General features: G+C 47.2%; 1 protein-coding gene across 2 annotated transcripts in view; it reads right to left on the bottom strand.

The window, feature by feature from the left end:
* Positions 1 to 15,339, bottom strand: part of SAMD11 (sterile alpha motif domain containing 11) — a 107,122-nt gene that overhangs the window by 69,074 nt on the left and 22,709 nt on the right. For both annotated transcript variants that reach the window (XM_087702081.1, XM_087702082.1), the window contains exon 3: positions 881 to 1,059. In XM_087702081.1, coding sequence (XP_087558207.1) covers positions 881 to 1,059 — 179 coding nt within the window. The remainder of the gene's footprint in view (positions 1 to 880; positions 1,060 to 15,339) is intronic.

Genomic DNA, 15,339 nt, shown 5'->3' with positions numbered 1-15,339 from the left:
GGTGTTGGAGAAGTCCGTTTTTGCCCGGTTCGAAGTGAATTGAATTTTATTATTTATATGCCGCCCTTCTCCGGGAGGACTCAGGGCGGCGAACAATTCAAAAGGGGAAAAAAGGGGAACATAAAACGAACTACAGATAATTAAAATAAGCAAGAGTCACACAACCATACAAGTCGAGAGGGGAGGGGAACTCATCACCCCCAGGCCTGCCGGCAAAGCCAGGTTTTGACGGCTTTTCGGAAGGCCTGGAGAGAGGTGAGGGTCCGAATCCCTGCGGGGAGTTCGTTCCAGAGGGCCGGAGCTGCCACAGAGAAGGCCCTCCCCCGGGTAGTAGCCAGATGGCATTGGCTAGTAGATGGAACCCGGAGGAGGCCAACCCTGTGAGATCTAATGGGTCTGTGGGAAGTAATTGGCAGCAGGCGGTCTCTCAAGTACCCAGATCCAATACCATGAAGGGCTTTATAAGTTACGACTAGCACCTTGAAGCGTATCCGGAGACTGATCGGTAACCAGTGCAGCTCGCGGAGGATAGGTGTAACGTGGGTGTACCGAGGTGCACCCACGATCGCTCGCGCGGCTGCATTCTGGACGAGTTGAAGTCTCCGAATACTCTTCAAGGAGTAAGTGAAAATGTCCTCCTTCTGACTGATCCGTTGGGCCCGTTTTTTTGCCCTCTCCAGGCTCCTGAAGTCTGGGGAGGGCAAAAATGGCCTCCCCACCAGCCCTCTAGAAGGCTGAAAATCAGGCAGCCGGGCGCACGCATGCGCGCTGGAGCTGACAGCTTACATGCTGGGAGATATGGCTCTGCGTTCGCCGTCGCAAGCCTGCGCAATTGTGGCTTTTTGGAGGGAGGGCAGAAAGAAGAAAGAATCCCCCGTACCTTCTTTTCATGATACTAATATTCAGGTCCTCTTCCCGTTTGACATGAGGGTGATGCCCGTTGATTTTTTCCACCTCCTTGTGGTGGTCGCTGTGTGAGAAAAGAGCGGGGGGCTCCTTTTTCGGAGTCCGGGAGGGAGGCAAAGGTATCGTTCTCTTCTCCGCCAAGCGCCCACGATTCTGGAAAAGATAAATAAATAAATAGAAGATAAGTTAAAAAAAAAATATGTCGGAGCTCCGCCGAGAGAACTCGCAAACACGAAAATGTATACGGTACATTTCTTAAAAAGATTAATATTAAAGCGTCCGTTGATGCAAAAAAATATTTTCAGAACTCTGAAGAGGGGAGACAGCAGGAGAGGAATGGTGAGGCGGAGAGTGGAAGAATAAAGTAGAAACAGAATAAGCCAACAACCCAACAAAAACTCCTTTTATTAATTGACTGTGAATTCTGCTCCTTCACATCCAGCAAAGTCTTTCAAGGAAGGATTTACAGTTACAGACTTTATCTGGTTTGGAGAGCTGCCAGGCCGACCTCTGCAGAACCTGGCAAGGAGTCTTGGAAAGTCACGAACCAATGAAGCGAACGAATTGTCTCCTGCAAACTCCACTCCCCTTTTGCTCCTCTTTTATTCCCTCTGGGAGGGGCCATTCATCGTCCACCTGTGGCCTTCCTCCCAAGACGACCCCTGTTCTTTAGCTGTTCCCTTCGTCTGGCAAATCTGTGCATGTGCACACTGGGAACAGGCTCCAGCTGTTCTTCTGCCTCACTGATGTCCGACTCCGAAGGCAGCTGATAACTGGCATACGGCCCTGGCCTCCCTCTCTGCCTCCGACACAGATCCCTCCTCAGAGCCTTCTCCAGACTCCAGGACTGGTCCATGTTCCCTCACAACCTCCTCACTGTCTGAATCTGCTGCTGGCTCCACTGGCAGACCACAATAAATACAGAGCCGAGGTGGTGCAGTGGTTAGGGTGCAGCACTGCAGGCCACTTCAGCTGACTGCTAGTTCTGCAGTTCAGCGGTTCAAATCTCACCGGCTCAGGGTTGACTCAGCCTTCCATCCTTCCGAGGTGGGTGAAATGAGGACCCGGATTGTTGTTGGGGGCAATACGCTGACTCTGTAAACCGCTTAGAGAGGGCTGAAAGCCCTATGAAGCGGTATAGAAGTCTAACTGCTATTGCTATATCTCTATAATCCCTTAGAATTTCATCTCTGCCGTTTCAGGTGAGAGGTTTGATGCCTATCGCCCCAGCTCCAGAGATAAGTGCATGCTATCTTACAAACTGCCATTTATTATTGCAGCTAGAGAACAGCCCCATGCCAGCTGCCAACGTCCGACAACTGTGAGGCTTTTTCTGGTGAGAACCCACGAAGCGATGGGCCCACCAGCTCATAAAAAGCATTTCATCACGTCCTTCCTTTTCCTAGCCCTTCTCTTTGCAAAAAAATAAAAATAAGGAAGTGAAAAGAGCCAAATATGGTAGCTGTATCGTAAGGTAAAGATAAAGGTTCCCCTCGCGGATACGGGCTAGTCGTTCCCGACTCTAGGGGGCGGTGCTCATCTCTGTTTCAAAGCCGAAGAGCCAGTGCTGTCCAAAGACGTCTCCGGGGTCATGTGGCCGGCATGACTCAACTCCCGAAGAGGCACAAAACGCTGTTCCCTTCCCACCAAAGGTGGTTCCTATTTTTCTACTTGCATTTTTAGGTGCTTTCGAACGGCTAGGTTGGCAGAAGCTGGGACAAGTCATGGGAGCTCCCTCCATTAGGCGGCTCTAGGGATTCGAACTGCTGAACTGCTGACTTTTCTGATCGACAATCTTAGCCACTTAGCCACTGCGTCCCTTTAGCTGTGTCATATAGAATAGAACAGAATAACAGAACTGGAAGGGACCTTGGAGGTCTTCTATTCCAGCCCCCTGCTTAGGCAGGAAACCCTACATCTCTTCAGACAAAGGGTTATCCAACATCTTAAAGACTTCCAGTGTTGGAGCATTCACAACTTCTGGAGGCAACTTCTGTTCGTTCCACTGATTAATTGTTCTCACTGTCAGGAAATTTCTCCTCAGTTCTAAGTTGCTTCTCTCCTTGATTAGTTTCCACCCATTGCTTCTTGTTCTACCCTCAGGTGCCTTGGAGAATAGCTTGACTCCCTCTTCTTTGGGGCGGCCCCTGAGATATCGGAAGCCTGCTAGCATGTCTCCCTTAATCCTTCTTTTCATTCACCTAGACCTACCCAATTCTATCAATTGTTCTTTATATGGCCTCCAGTCCCCTAATCCTCTTGGTTGCTCTTCTCTGCACTCTTTCTAGAGTCTCCACATCTTTTCTACATGGTGGCAACCAAAACTGGATGCAGTATTCCGTGTGGCCTTACCAAGCCCTTATAAAGTGGTATTAAATGTCACGCTAATATTTTGACCTAGAAAAGTCTATCCAAAGTCCACCTATTTCTGTCTCTCTCCAACCTGTTTGCACAAATCGTGGATAATTTTTTTCCCCCGCAAAAGGAAAAAGAAAACCACAATTTCTCTCTTGAAATTCCAGCAAATTAAATGCAAATGATAGACGCGAATAATTAAGCCTCTCCAACAGAGCTCCCATCCACCACCACTACCCCAAAATCCGATTGTTTTTCAGTGCACAATTTGGGGGAAGTTGGGGGAAAGGAAGGAGGCCTTGAAATGGGAAAACAAGGAGTGGGGGGGGGGAGAAACCTTAGGAAGGTTCTGAAGGAGGTTGAGTGGTATCTGCGCTCTGGTTGGGAGATAGAACAAGTGCCAGAAAATGCAGAATAATCCCTCCCAGTAGAACCGTGACGAGCTTTTAATTGATCCCAGAGACACAGCAGCCTTGGAAGAAGAAGCAGAATCTGCAACGTGTGTGGGGCAGAAGGAACCAACCCTGGGAGGAAAACCTCACGAAGCTGAAGAGATGGGAAGGACGGGGGCGTTTAACTATGCAGGGACACCATCCGTCAATATTTCATAACGAAGGGAGGAAAGGAAGGGAGGAGGTTCAGGGAGGGAGGGAGGGAGGAAAGAAGGAAGATTCAAAGAAGAGGGAGGGAAGATTTAAAGAAAATGGATGGATGGATGGATGGATGGATGGATGGAAGGAAGGAAGGAAGGAAGGAAGGAAGGAAGGATGTGATGGATGGGAAAGAAGGAAGGAAAGGAAGGAAAAATGTGATGGGAAGGAAGGAAGGAAGTGATGGATGAGAAGGAAGGAAGGAAAGATGATGGGTGGGAAGGAAGGAAGGAAGGAAGGAAGGAAGGAAGGAAGGAAGGAAGGAAAGGTGATGGATGAGAAGGAAGGAAAGAAAGATGTGATGGATGGGAAGGAAGGAAGGAAAGATGTGATGGATGGGAAGAAAGGAAGAAAGAAAGGAAAGATGTGATGGAAGGGAAGAAAGGAAGAAAGAAAGGAAAGATGTGATGGAAGGGAAGGAAGGAAGAAAAGATGTGGTGGATGGGAAGGAAGGAAGGAAAGGAAAAATGTGATGGGAAGGAAGGAAGAAAGGAAAGATGTGATGGAAGGAAGGGAGGGAGGGAGGAAAGATGTGATGGATGTGAAGGAAGGAAGGAAGGAAAGAAAGAAGGAAAGGAAGGAAGGAAGGAAGGAAGGAAGGGAGGAAGGAAGGAAGGAAGGAAGGAAGGAAGGAAGGAAAGAAAGATGTGATGGATGGAAGGGAGGGAGGAAGAAACATTCGAAGAGCGAGGGAGGGAAAATGGAGAGAGAGAAGAAGCAAGCAGAATTATTATACACCCCTTGACTTAGCAATCATTCATAATTACAGCGGCATTGGCAAACAGTGACTCACAACCACGTCCTCGCACTTACGACTGCTGCGTGTTCGAAATCCAACAAAGCCATTGGCCAGCTATTTTAAGAGCCGGTTGTCTGAATGGTCCGAGGAGAAGTAAACAAAGCTTTGAGCAACATTTAAAGCCCACAAATCCAGAGGGGCATCCAACCTAAAGAACTCGGTCCGTGCTGAAATATCAACACCCCCCCAGGCTTGCAGGCGGATGGACCCACACAGGAAAAGCAATGCTAAAAATACCCTCCGTCTGCGAGTTTCCTATTTGCAGCCCGGAGGGAGGAGAAAGGAAAAAAAGAAACCGCTATTTTCTTCTGCTGGGCCTGCATTTCACTCCTTTTGCAGTCCTACACTGACACAGACCTGGCCATGAGCTCCTGGCTGATTTATTTTTCTCAGATAACAGAAAAACAGAGTTGGAAGGGACCTTGGAGGTCTTCTAGTCCAACCCTCTGCTTAGGCGGGAAATCCTCCATCACACCTCAGACAAACAACTTGCCACCAGAAGTTGTGAATGCTCCAACACTTTTTTAAGAAGATGTTGGGCAACCATTTGTCTGAAGGTGTAGGATACCCTGCCTAAGCAGTGGGTTGGACTAGAAGACCTCCAAGATCCCTTCCAACTCTTGTTATTCTACATTCTAAATGGTTATCCAATTTCTTCCTAAAAACTTCCAGTGTTGGAGCATTCACAACTTCTGGAGGCAAGCTGTTCCATTGATTAATTGTTCTCACTGACAGGAAATTTCTCCTCAGTTCTAAGTTGCTTCTCTGCTTGATTAGTTTCCACCCATTGCTTCTTGTCCTGCCTTCAGGTGCTTTGGAGAATAGCTGGACCCCCTCTTCTGAACAAGCCCTTTTCAAAACTCCTGCTTCTTTAGAAGAGAAGAGGAGAGGAGAGAAGAAGAGAGGAGAGAAGAGAATATAGAATCGAATAGAATTAGAATATAATAGAATATAGAATAGAATAGAATAGAATATAGAATCGAGTAGAATTAGAATATGTAGAATAGAATTAGAATTAGAATAGAATAGAGAATAGAATAGAGAATAGAATAGAGAATAGAATAGAGAATAGAATAGAGAATAGAATAGAGAATAGAATAGAGAATAGAATAGAGAATAGAATAGAGAATAGAATAGAGAATAGAATAGAGAATAGAATAGAGAATAGAATAGAGAATAGAATAGAGAATAGAATAGAGAATAGAATAGAATAACAGAGTTGGAAGGGACTTTGGAGGTCTTCTAGTCCAACCCCCTGCCTAGGCAGGAAACCCTATACCGTTTCAGACAAATGGCTATCCAACATCTTCTTAAAGACTTCCAGTGTTGGAGCATTTACAACTTCTGGAGGCAACTTCTGTTCCACTGATTAATTGTTCTGTCAGGAAATTTCGCCTCAGTTCTAAATTGCTTCTCTCCTTGATTAGTTTCCACCCATTGCTTCTTGTCCTGCCTTCAGGTGCTTTGGATAATAGCTGAATCCCCTCTTCTGAACAAGCCCTTTTCAAAACTCCTGCTTCTTTAGAAGAGAAGAGGAGAGGAGAGAATATAGAATAGAATAGAATTAGAATATAATATAATATAGAATAGGATTAGAATATAATATAGAATCGAATAGAATTAGAATATATAGAATAGAATTAGAATTAGATTAGAATATAGAATAGAATAGAAAGAATAGAAAGAATAGAAAGAATAGAATAGAATAGAATAGAATAGAATAGAATAGAATAGAATAGAATGACAAGAGTTGGAAGGGACCTTGGAGGTCTTCTAATCCAACGCCCTGCCTAGGCAGGAAATCCTACACCACTTCAGACAAATGGATATCCAACATCTTCTTAAAAATTTCCAGTGTTGGGGCATTTACAACTTCTGGTGCAGAAATCCTCTGACAACCACTGCAAAATTTGAAAGGAAGAACTATGCACATCGATGGGAGAAAATGCAAATCGATGCTCAAAAATCCAAACAAAACTCAAGAATTAGGAACCTCGCTGAGATTAAAGCATCCCTTTCATGGATCTGATCCCTTTTCAGAAAAGCATCCCCCCCCCTCTCAAATGTTGGAGACAACTGCCGCTTTAAATAAAGCCACCAAAATAGCAGTGGTGCTTGGAGTTATTTAGGAGATCTAATCCAGAGATCCTGTAGAACTCCAGATGTTTCTCAGTTTTGGTTCAACATCCCTTATCGCCGTTTGCAATGTCAAAATGTGCCACGTTCTTGGAAGATATACTTGGAAGATACCAGCTGCCATTTTTGGGGAGGAAAAGTTAGTGCCAACTCTAGGCAGATATTTATCTCTCTGGGCACAATGACAATATATATCTGCCGAATAAAACTCCACAATGGCGACAGAAAGGCATCCGGCCAGTAAACACTTAGCTCCATTCAGTTGCAGACTCGGGAATAAAGGCACAGGTGGACAGTGAATGGCCCCTCCCATAGAGAATAAAAGAGGAGCGAAAGGGGAGTGGAGTTTGCAGGAGACAATGAGTTCAATTCACTAGGGTGAAGACCTGTTCCTGACTTCTTGCCAAGTAATTGCTGCTATGGCTTGGAAGATATCGGCCTGGCAGCTCTCCAAGCCTGATCAAGATCTGTAGTTTGCTGGAGAGGATTTCCCTTTAACCTAAATAAAAGAGGTTTTATCGGGACGAGGAGTCGGCTTCGTGCTTTTGGGAAAGCCTCGGTCAGAACACCAGGAATGGGGCAAGAGGAATTCCAAGGGGACAAATTAGGGAAGTGCAATTTGAAAACCGACTTTCAAAACTTTCCGAACTCTGCAGCCACAGACAGCTGCTGAAGAGGAAATCCTGGTTTTTTCAGAAAGCGACATCTTAAAACCAGGCCGTGCGGAACAGGAAGCAGCATTCGGAAGTTGGCGCCTTTAGAAGCTCAACCAGCGGCGAAATTTTCGGTTAAGAAAATATTTCTTTCTCGACAAGGAACAAAGGACGTTCACAAAAAGCAGAATGGCCTTGTGTTTCTGACAGCACGGGTTGATTTAAAAAGCAGAAAGATACCAGATTCAATTTTCAGGCTCTTTCTTCTAAAACCAGACACTCCCAACAGCTCAAAACTGTGTGGCTGTTTTGCGGCTTTTTAAGATCCGTTGCGGCAAAAGAATAATTTGGTCTGCTGGTTAAGCTAATTCCAGCAGAATTTAAAAATCGGACGGACAGTTCCTACTCTTTCTTAGCAAAACGTCGCAAAGAATGCAAGACTTCTAATTTCTGAGCAATAGCCATAGAAGCATTTGGTTGATCTCCCAAGTGGAGAATTTTATTTTATTTTCTGCACGGCCTCAAGAACAGACTGTTACCAAATTAAGCAAACTCTCTATTCCATCTTCTTCGCACATTTATTTCTCTATGCAGGGAAGGAGAAATATTTCTTAAATATGAGCCAGCCGTGTGCAGCAGCTGCCAAAAAAGCCAACACAGTTCTAGGCTGCATCAACAGAGGGATAGAATCAAGATCACGTGAAGTGTTGATACCACTTTATAAGGCCTTGGTAAGGCCACACTTGGAATACGGCATCCAGTTTTGGTGGCCACGATGTAGAAAAGATGTGGAGACTCTAGAAAGAGGGCAGAGAAGAGCAACGAAGAGGATTAGGGGACTGGAGGCTAAAACATACGAGGAATGGTTGCAGGAACTGGGTATGTCTAGTTTAATAAAAAGAAGGACCAGGGGAGACATGATAGCAGTCTTCCAATATCTCAGGGGCTGCCCCAAAGAAGAGGGAGTCAAGCTATTCTCCAAAGCACCTGAGGGCAGGACAAGAAGCAAAATGGGTGGAAACTAATCAAGGAGAGAAGCAACCTAAAACTAAGGAGAAATTTCCTGACAGTGAGAACAATTAATTAGTGCAGTGGTTCCCAAACTTGGCAACTTTAAGACTTGTGGACTTCAACTCCCAGAATTCTCCAGCTAGCTCTTCTGGCTGGAGAACTCTGGGAGTTGAAGTCCACAAGTCTTAAAGTTGCCAAGTTTGGGAAACACTGAATTAGTGGAACAACTTGCCTCCAGAAGTTGTGAATGCTCCAACACTGGAAGTTTTAAAGATGTTGGAGAGCCCTTTGTCTGAAGTGGTGCAGGGTCTCCTGCCTAAGCAGGGGGTTGGACTAGAAGACCTTCAAGGTCCCTTCCAACTCTTGTTATACTATTCTAACCTTTGAACTGTATCGCATGACTTGCCATATTTATCTTCTGTCCCAAATGGACCTACAACATTTGGGGAAATTCGCCATCTTCATTATATTGGCAGAAAAAGCGGAGAGGCTGCTCAGAATTTGACCAAAAACAACAGGAAAAAGAAATACATAGAGTACAGAATGGCAGAGTTGGAAGGGACCTTAGAGGTCTTCTAGTCCAACCCCCTGCTCAAGCAAGAATTGCTCCAGAGTTCAAATCCGTATTTGTTCTGAAACTTGGGGAAGATCACTCAAAACTAGTTTTTCCAGACTGCCAGAAGCCATTCTTGGCTTAACAAGTTTCTACCGTGGTTTATTGTCACATTAGATGCATTCACAATGATACAAAAGCCATACTTTCTGGCTTAGCAGTAGTTTCTTCTGTGGTTTATTATTGAATCAATCAAATGGGTTACATTCACACCAATGGTGGGTTTCCAAATTTTTTGCTACTGGTTCGCTCAGGCGCAACACTTCTGCGTCCGGGCGGGTGGGCGGAGCCTCCTTTTGCCGCTGCTACCGGTTTGCCCGATCCGGGTCGAACCGGGAGCAACCCATCTCTGATTTACACAACACTCATACATTCTGGTTTAACCAGTTCCCCCATGGTTTATATTTAATCATATTGGATAAGGTAAAAGCTCCCTGCACATGCATGCTAGTCGTTCCCGACTCTAGGAGGCAGTATTCATCTCTGTTTCAAAGCTGAAGAGCCAGCGCTGTCCGAAGACGTCTCCGTGGTCCTGTGGCCGGCATGACTCAACTCCCGAAGGCGCATGGAACGCTGTTCCCTTCCCACCAAAGGGGGTCCCTATTTTCCTTCTTGCATTGTTTACATGCTTTCGGATTGCTAGGTTGGCAGAAGCTGGGACAAGTCACAGGAGCTCCCTCCGTTACGCAGCGCTTAGGGATTCGAACCGCCCACCTTTCTGATCAACAAGCTCAGCGTCTTAGCCACCATGTCCCCCAATCATATTGGATGCATTCACACACAAATGCACATTAGTGAAAAAGCCATCCAAGGGTGTGGAGGGTTTTGGTGCAAAGCATACTAGGACATATCCACAACTCCCAATTTTTGCGTTTTGCTAAGGCGAAACAGTTCCAATCGATTGCACCCCGTTCCATCAGGACTTTCACTACTCCGGCTGGTGGGGAAGATCAGACGGCCCCTGTTCAAAAGCAGAGAACAGCAGCTGCGGCGAAGATAAGGCAGAATTTAGGACGCAGCCGCTACGAAAGTCCTTAATTCCGTAGCTAATTTGGCTTCTCACGCTATCTCCTCCCCCACCCGGCTGAATTGCAAAAGGAGGAACCTTCAAAAGGGACCAAGCCTTCTCCCCAGAAGAAAGGAAAGTCTAAAATGACACCCCTCCCCCCCAAAAAAATAGCTCTTACCCCACAAATGAGAAGTGGGAAATGGGAAGTTTTGCTTGAGATGGTCCTTGCAAACATTCCTTTAACCAGGATTTGGAATTCAAACTTTGCCTCCCAAAAAAATGAGCTGTCCTTCAAGTAACCAACATTGCACCTCTCTCTCTCTCTCTCTCTCTCTCTCTCTCTCTCTCTCTCTCTCTCTCTCTCTCTCTCTCTCTGTGTGTGTGTGTGTGTGTGTGTGTGTGTGTGTGTATCATCACATATAGTTCTGAGCGAGGCTTCCCGAGAGCATGAAGCAGACTCCTGGTCCCAATAAAACCCTTTTTATTAATTGACTGTGGATTCTGCTCCTTCACATCCAGCAAAGTCTTTCAAGGGAGGATTTACAGTCACAGACCTTATCTGGCTTGGAGAGCTGCCAGGCTGATATCTGCAACACTTTGCAAGGAGTCTCGGAGAGTCACGAACCAATTAAGTGAACTAAGTGTCTCCTGCAAATTCCACTCTCCTTTTGCTCCTCTTTTATTTCCTCTAGGAGGGGCCATTCACCGTCCACCTGTGGCCTTACTCCCAAGTCGACCCCTTGTTCCTTAGCTGTTCCTTCGTCTGGCCACTCTGCGCATACGCACACTGGGAACAGGCTCCAGCTGTTCTTCTGCCTCACTGATGTCTGACTCTGAAGCTGATAACTGTCAGACGGCCGTGGCCCCCTCTCTGCCTCCGAGACAGAGCCCTCATCCGAGCCTTCCCCAGACTCCAGGACTGGCCCATATTCCTCCCCAACCTCCTCACTCTCCGAATCTGCTGCCAGCACTGCTGGTGGGGCACAACACTCAAATAGCAAAAGCCAGCTTTGTTTAAATGGCTGCAGGGTGGACTTAACCAATTTCATCGTTCATTTAACGAGCGTGGAAAAAATAGCTCTAAAAGCAAAGTCCCGTGGTTCACTCATTTAACAACTGCATCGCTTAAGCGACCGAAATTCCCAGTCCCGACTGTGCTCCTACGTCAAGCAGCCCACGTCCACATGAACCATCCGAACTAACTTTGCAAGGGGCCTTCGCACAAACCATCGCTAAAAACGAAGCCAAGGTAAGCCCTGATCCAATTTCACACTCCTGCCGGGGGTGGGGGGAGAGGCTGGGGGGGAAGGGGGCTTTAACCCACCCGGTTTGGCCTCTATAGTCAACACAGCTGTTCGCATTTCAGCATTGCAAATCATTTGCAAAAACAGCCCCTTGGAGGAGGTCTCATTCCTACGCCAAAACGGACACAGGAACAGCCCTCCCTGCTTCGCTCAAGTGTCTTAAACAGGTGCAGGAAGCCAGTTCCATATTTAGGACAGATTAACGGTGTCTGGAACCTTCAACGTTTGGCACAAATTTCCGGCACGGCTACGAAGGAAAGAGAGAGGCAAGGCAGAAGGAATTCAGGTGATATTGTGGCCTGCCAGGGAAGCTGGCAGAAGATTCAGACAGTGAGGAGGTTGGGGAGGAACCTGGGCCAGTCCTGGAGTCTGGGGAAGGCTCGGATGAGGGCTCTGTGTCGGAGGCAGAGAGGGGGCCACGGCCGTATGCCAGTTACCAGCTGCCTTCGGAGTCGGAGATCAGTGGGCCAAAGAACAGCTGGAGCCTGTTCCCAGTGTGAGTTGCCAGACAAAGCAGCTAAGGAACAAGGGTCGACTTGGGAGTGAGGCCACAGGTGGACGATGAATGGCCCCTCCCAGAGGGAATAAAAGAGGAGCGAAAGGGGAGTGGAGTTTGCAGGAGACAATTAGTTCCTTTCATTGGTTCCTGACTCTCCAAGACTCCTGGCCAAGTTTTGCAGATCTCAGCCTGGCAGCTCTCCAAGCCAGATGAGGTCTGTGACTGTAAATCCTCCCTCCAAAGACTTTGCTGGCAGCCCTTCAGAATCCTAGAAAACCGAAGCTGTGTAGGCCAACTCAAAAGGGAAACATGCAGCATCCCAGGTGGATTTTCATAAACGGACAAATCTCATCGATCCAATGAAATGGGCAAAAAAAAACATTCTACCTTCATAAGCCAGTGGCCGTTTTACTGTAAAAATGGACAGAATCCTTGGCATGCCGGTCGAAAGCGGGCCTTCTGGGACTGCAAGGACAAATCTTTATGATGGTGATGGAGGAGGAGGAGGAGGAGGAGGAGGAGGAGGAGGAGGAAGACTAAGATGATCCACCCCCAAGCATACTTCCTAGCCCAGCCCATGTCCCGAAGAGCCATGCACTATTCACGATGCAATCCCCATTCTTCGCACGGTGCAGCCGATCGATGGGCAGAAGTCTCCCTTCCCTATGGGGTCCCCCACGCAGTGTAGGAATTCATTGTCGGAACAAAATCAATGGAGGGTGAATCCAGGTGGAAGGTGGCGGCATAAGCTAAGTTTGGGGAGGGGGAAGGGGGGAAGAACAAACGGGATGCAAAACCCCCGCAGGCGGCAAAAGATTCGGTCTGGGTCTGCAAAGGCTTCGAATGTAGCAGGGAAGACAGCAACAGCCCTTAGACTTATATACCGCTTCACAGTGCTTTACGGCCCTCTCTAAGTGGTTTACAGAGTCAGCCTCTTGCCCCCCAACAACAATCTGGGTCCTCATTTGACCCACCTCGGAAGGAAGGAAGGCTGAGTCGACCTTGAGCCAGTCAGGATCGAACTGCTGGCAGTGGGCAGAATTAGCTTGCAATATTGCATTCTCACCACTGGGAGGGAGGGAGGGAGGAAAGAAGGAAGGAAGGAAGGAAGGAAGGAAGGAAAGATAACAATAGCCCTTAAACTTATATACCGCTTCACAGTGCTTTACGGCCCTCTCTAAGTGGTTTACAGAGGCAGCCTCTTGCCCCCCAACAATCTGGGTCCTCATTTGACCCACCTCGGAAGGACAGAAGGCTGAGTCGACCTTGAGCCAGTCAGGATCGAACTGCTGGCAGTGGGCAGAGGTAGCGTGCAATACTCCATTCTAACCTCTGGAAAGAAGGGAGGGAGGGAGGAAGATAGATAGATAGCAATAGTACTTAAGACTTATATACCACTTCATAGTGCTTTTACAGCCCTCTCCAAGCGGTTTTACAGAGTCAGCATCTCTTGCCCCCAACAATCCGGGTCCTCATTTGACCCACCTCGGAAGGACGGAAGGCTGAGTCAACCTTGTGCCGGGTGAGATTTGAACTGCTGGCAGCGGGCAGAGTCAGCCTGCAATACTGCATTCTAACCACAAAGAAGGTAAGGAAAGTGCACCTCCCACCGGCCAGCTGATTTTCGGGGCTCTACAATGCATGCGCATTTGGGGTGCACTTGGGAGAAGCGTGCGCATGCGTGCGGGGGAAGGGGGGTCATGCACGCTAACCCTAACACCCCCCCATGCCCCATTTTTGGTCGCAGGGGAAATGTTTCGCTTAGCGACAGAAATTTTGGGGTGAATTGTGGTTGCAAGCTGAGGACTACCTATGTAATACCAATCCTCACATTTTCAACTTTTGCAGCTCTGTAAAGCGAAGGAATCCCTAGTTCGAATCCCCGCGCCGCGTAACGGAAGGAGCTCCCGTGACTCGTCCCAGCTTCTGCCAACCTAGCAGTTCGAAAGCAGGTTAAAAAATGCAAGTAGAAAAATAGGCACCACCTTTGGTGGGAAGGGAAACAGCGTTCTGTGCGCCTTCGGGAGTTGAGTCATGCCAGCCACATGACCACGAAGACGTCTTCAGACAGCGCTGGCTCTTTGGCTTAGAAATGGAGATGAGTATCGCCCCCTAGAGCCGGGAACAGCTAGCACATATATGCGAGGGGAAGCTTTACCTTTAAAGCAAAGGAAAGCTTAACATTGTAAGCACCGCTGCAATTCACCAAGTGCGAATCCAGGAAGATAAAATCCAATTTACAAGATGCCCAAGTTCAGCTTAACTTGGTACGAGATCGTTTCATAATTTCCTCCTCTGTTTCTACGGACGTTTTTTTAAAAAAATAACGATGCATGCAAACTTGCTAAAGAAGGGCTTTTAAATTTTTCCAACCTGTGCATTTAAAAATAACATCCAATCCAAAATTGAGATCAAGAAGCAAACCGATAGAAAAATTGGCTAAATTCAAGAATACGGTGTGTGCTGTTTTTTTGGGGTGGGGGGGCTCTGAATCTCTTTACAAAACCCATTTCAGCCCCGAAACCCCTTTCCGCATCTCCCAAAATCAATTCCTCCCCTCCTCAGACAGCGGTGATTTCATCTGCTCCGTGGCTCCAACCCAATTTTTTATGGCACCCTGTCAAGAAACTGCCAAGGCGGGGAAGGAAAGCAAGCAAGGGACGAGATGAAGCGGAATCTATCCGAAAACCTCAAAAGGCTCTTTTGTTCCAGCCGGCAGCCCAAAAAAAAAAAAAAAAAAAAAAAAAAAATGAAAGAGAAGAGGAGGTGGGGGCCGCGAGTGGGTGGGTGGGCTTCAAGCTTTCCTCGCCCCATTTGAGCACTTCTAAAATGGATTTAAGAATATCCCGCTTCTCCTCTTTAAATGTGGAGCCCCAGGAAGCAACTGGGTTTGGAAAAAACATCCGTGACAAAGCGCGCATCTTTGAACTGTGTCCCCACCTGTTGCAAAGGGGCACCGCACAATCAGATTTGCCCGGGACCTTGGAGGTCTTCTAGTCCAACCCCCTGCTCAAACAGAAGACCCTGTCCCCCCTTTCAGATAAAGAGTCGTCCAATCTCTTCTTCAAAAGCTTCAGGGATGGAGCACTCACAGCTTCTGGTGGCCAGCTGTTCCACTGGTTAATTGTCCTCATGGTTAGGGAGTTTCTCCTTCGTTCCAAGGTTGCTTCTCTCCTTGATCGTGACCCGTCAAAAGCGCGTTCCACAAAAGCGCGGCCGACGAAATCGCGTATGTGACGTCATCACAACGCGACGAAAAAGATCGAAAAATTGAAATAAAAATTAAATTACAGCAAGCCGATTCACATAAAGGTAAGGGTTAGGTTAAGGATTAGGGTTAGAGCGTTAGCGTTACGTTTAGTGTTAGGTTAAGGGTTAGCGTTAGGTTTTTCGTTACGTTAAGG

This window comes from Thamnophis sirtalis, unplaced genomic scaffold (genome assembly GCF_051295495.1).
Source record: "Thamnophis sirtalis isolate CommonGarterSnake01/CBP01778 unplaced genomic scaffold, rThaSir2_p1.2 scaffold_15, whole genome shotgun sequence".
NCBI lineage: Eukaryota > Metazoa > Chordata > Lepidosauria > Squamata > Natricidae > Thamnophis > Thamnophis sirtalis.
The sequence above is the reverse complement of the archived record's forward strand: the minus strand, read 5'-3'. Positions and strand labels throughout refer to the sequence as shown.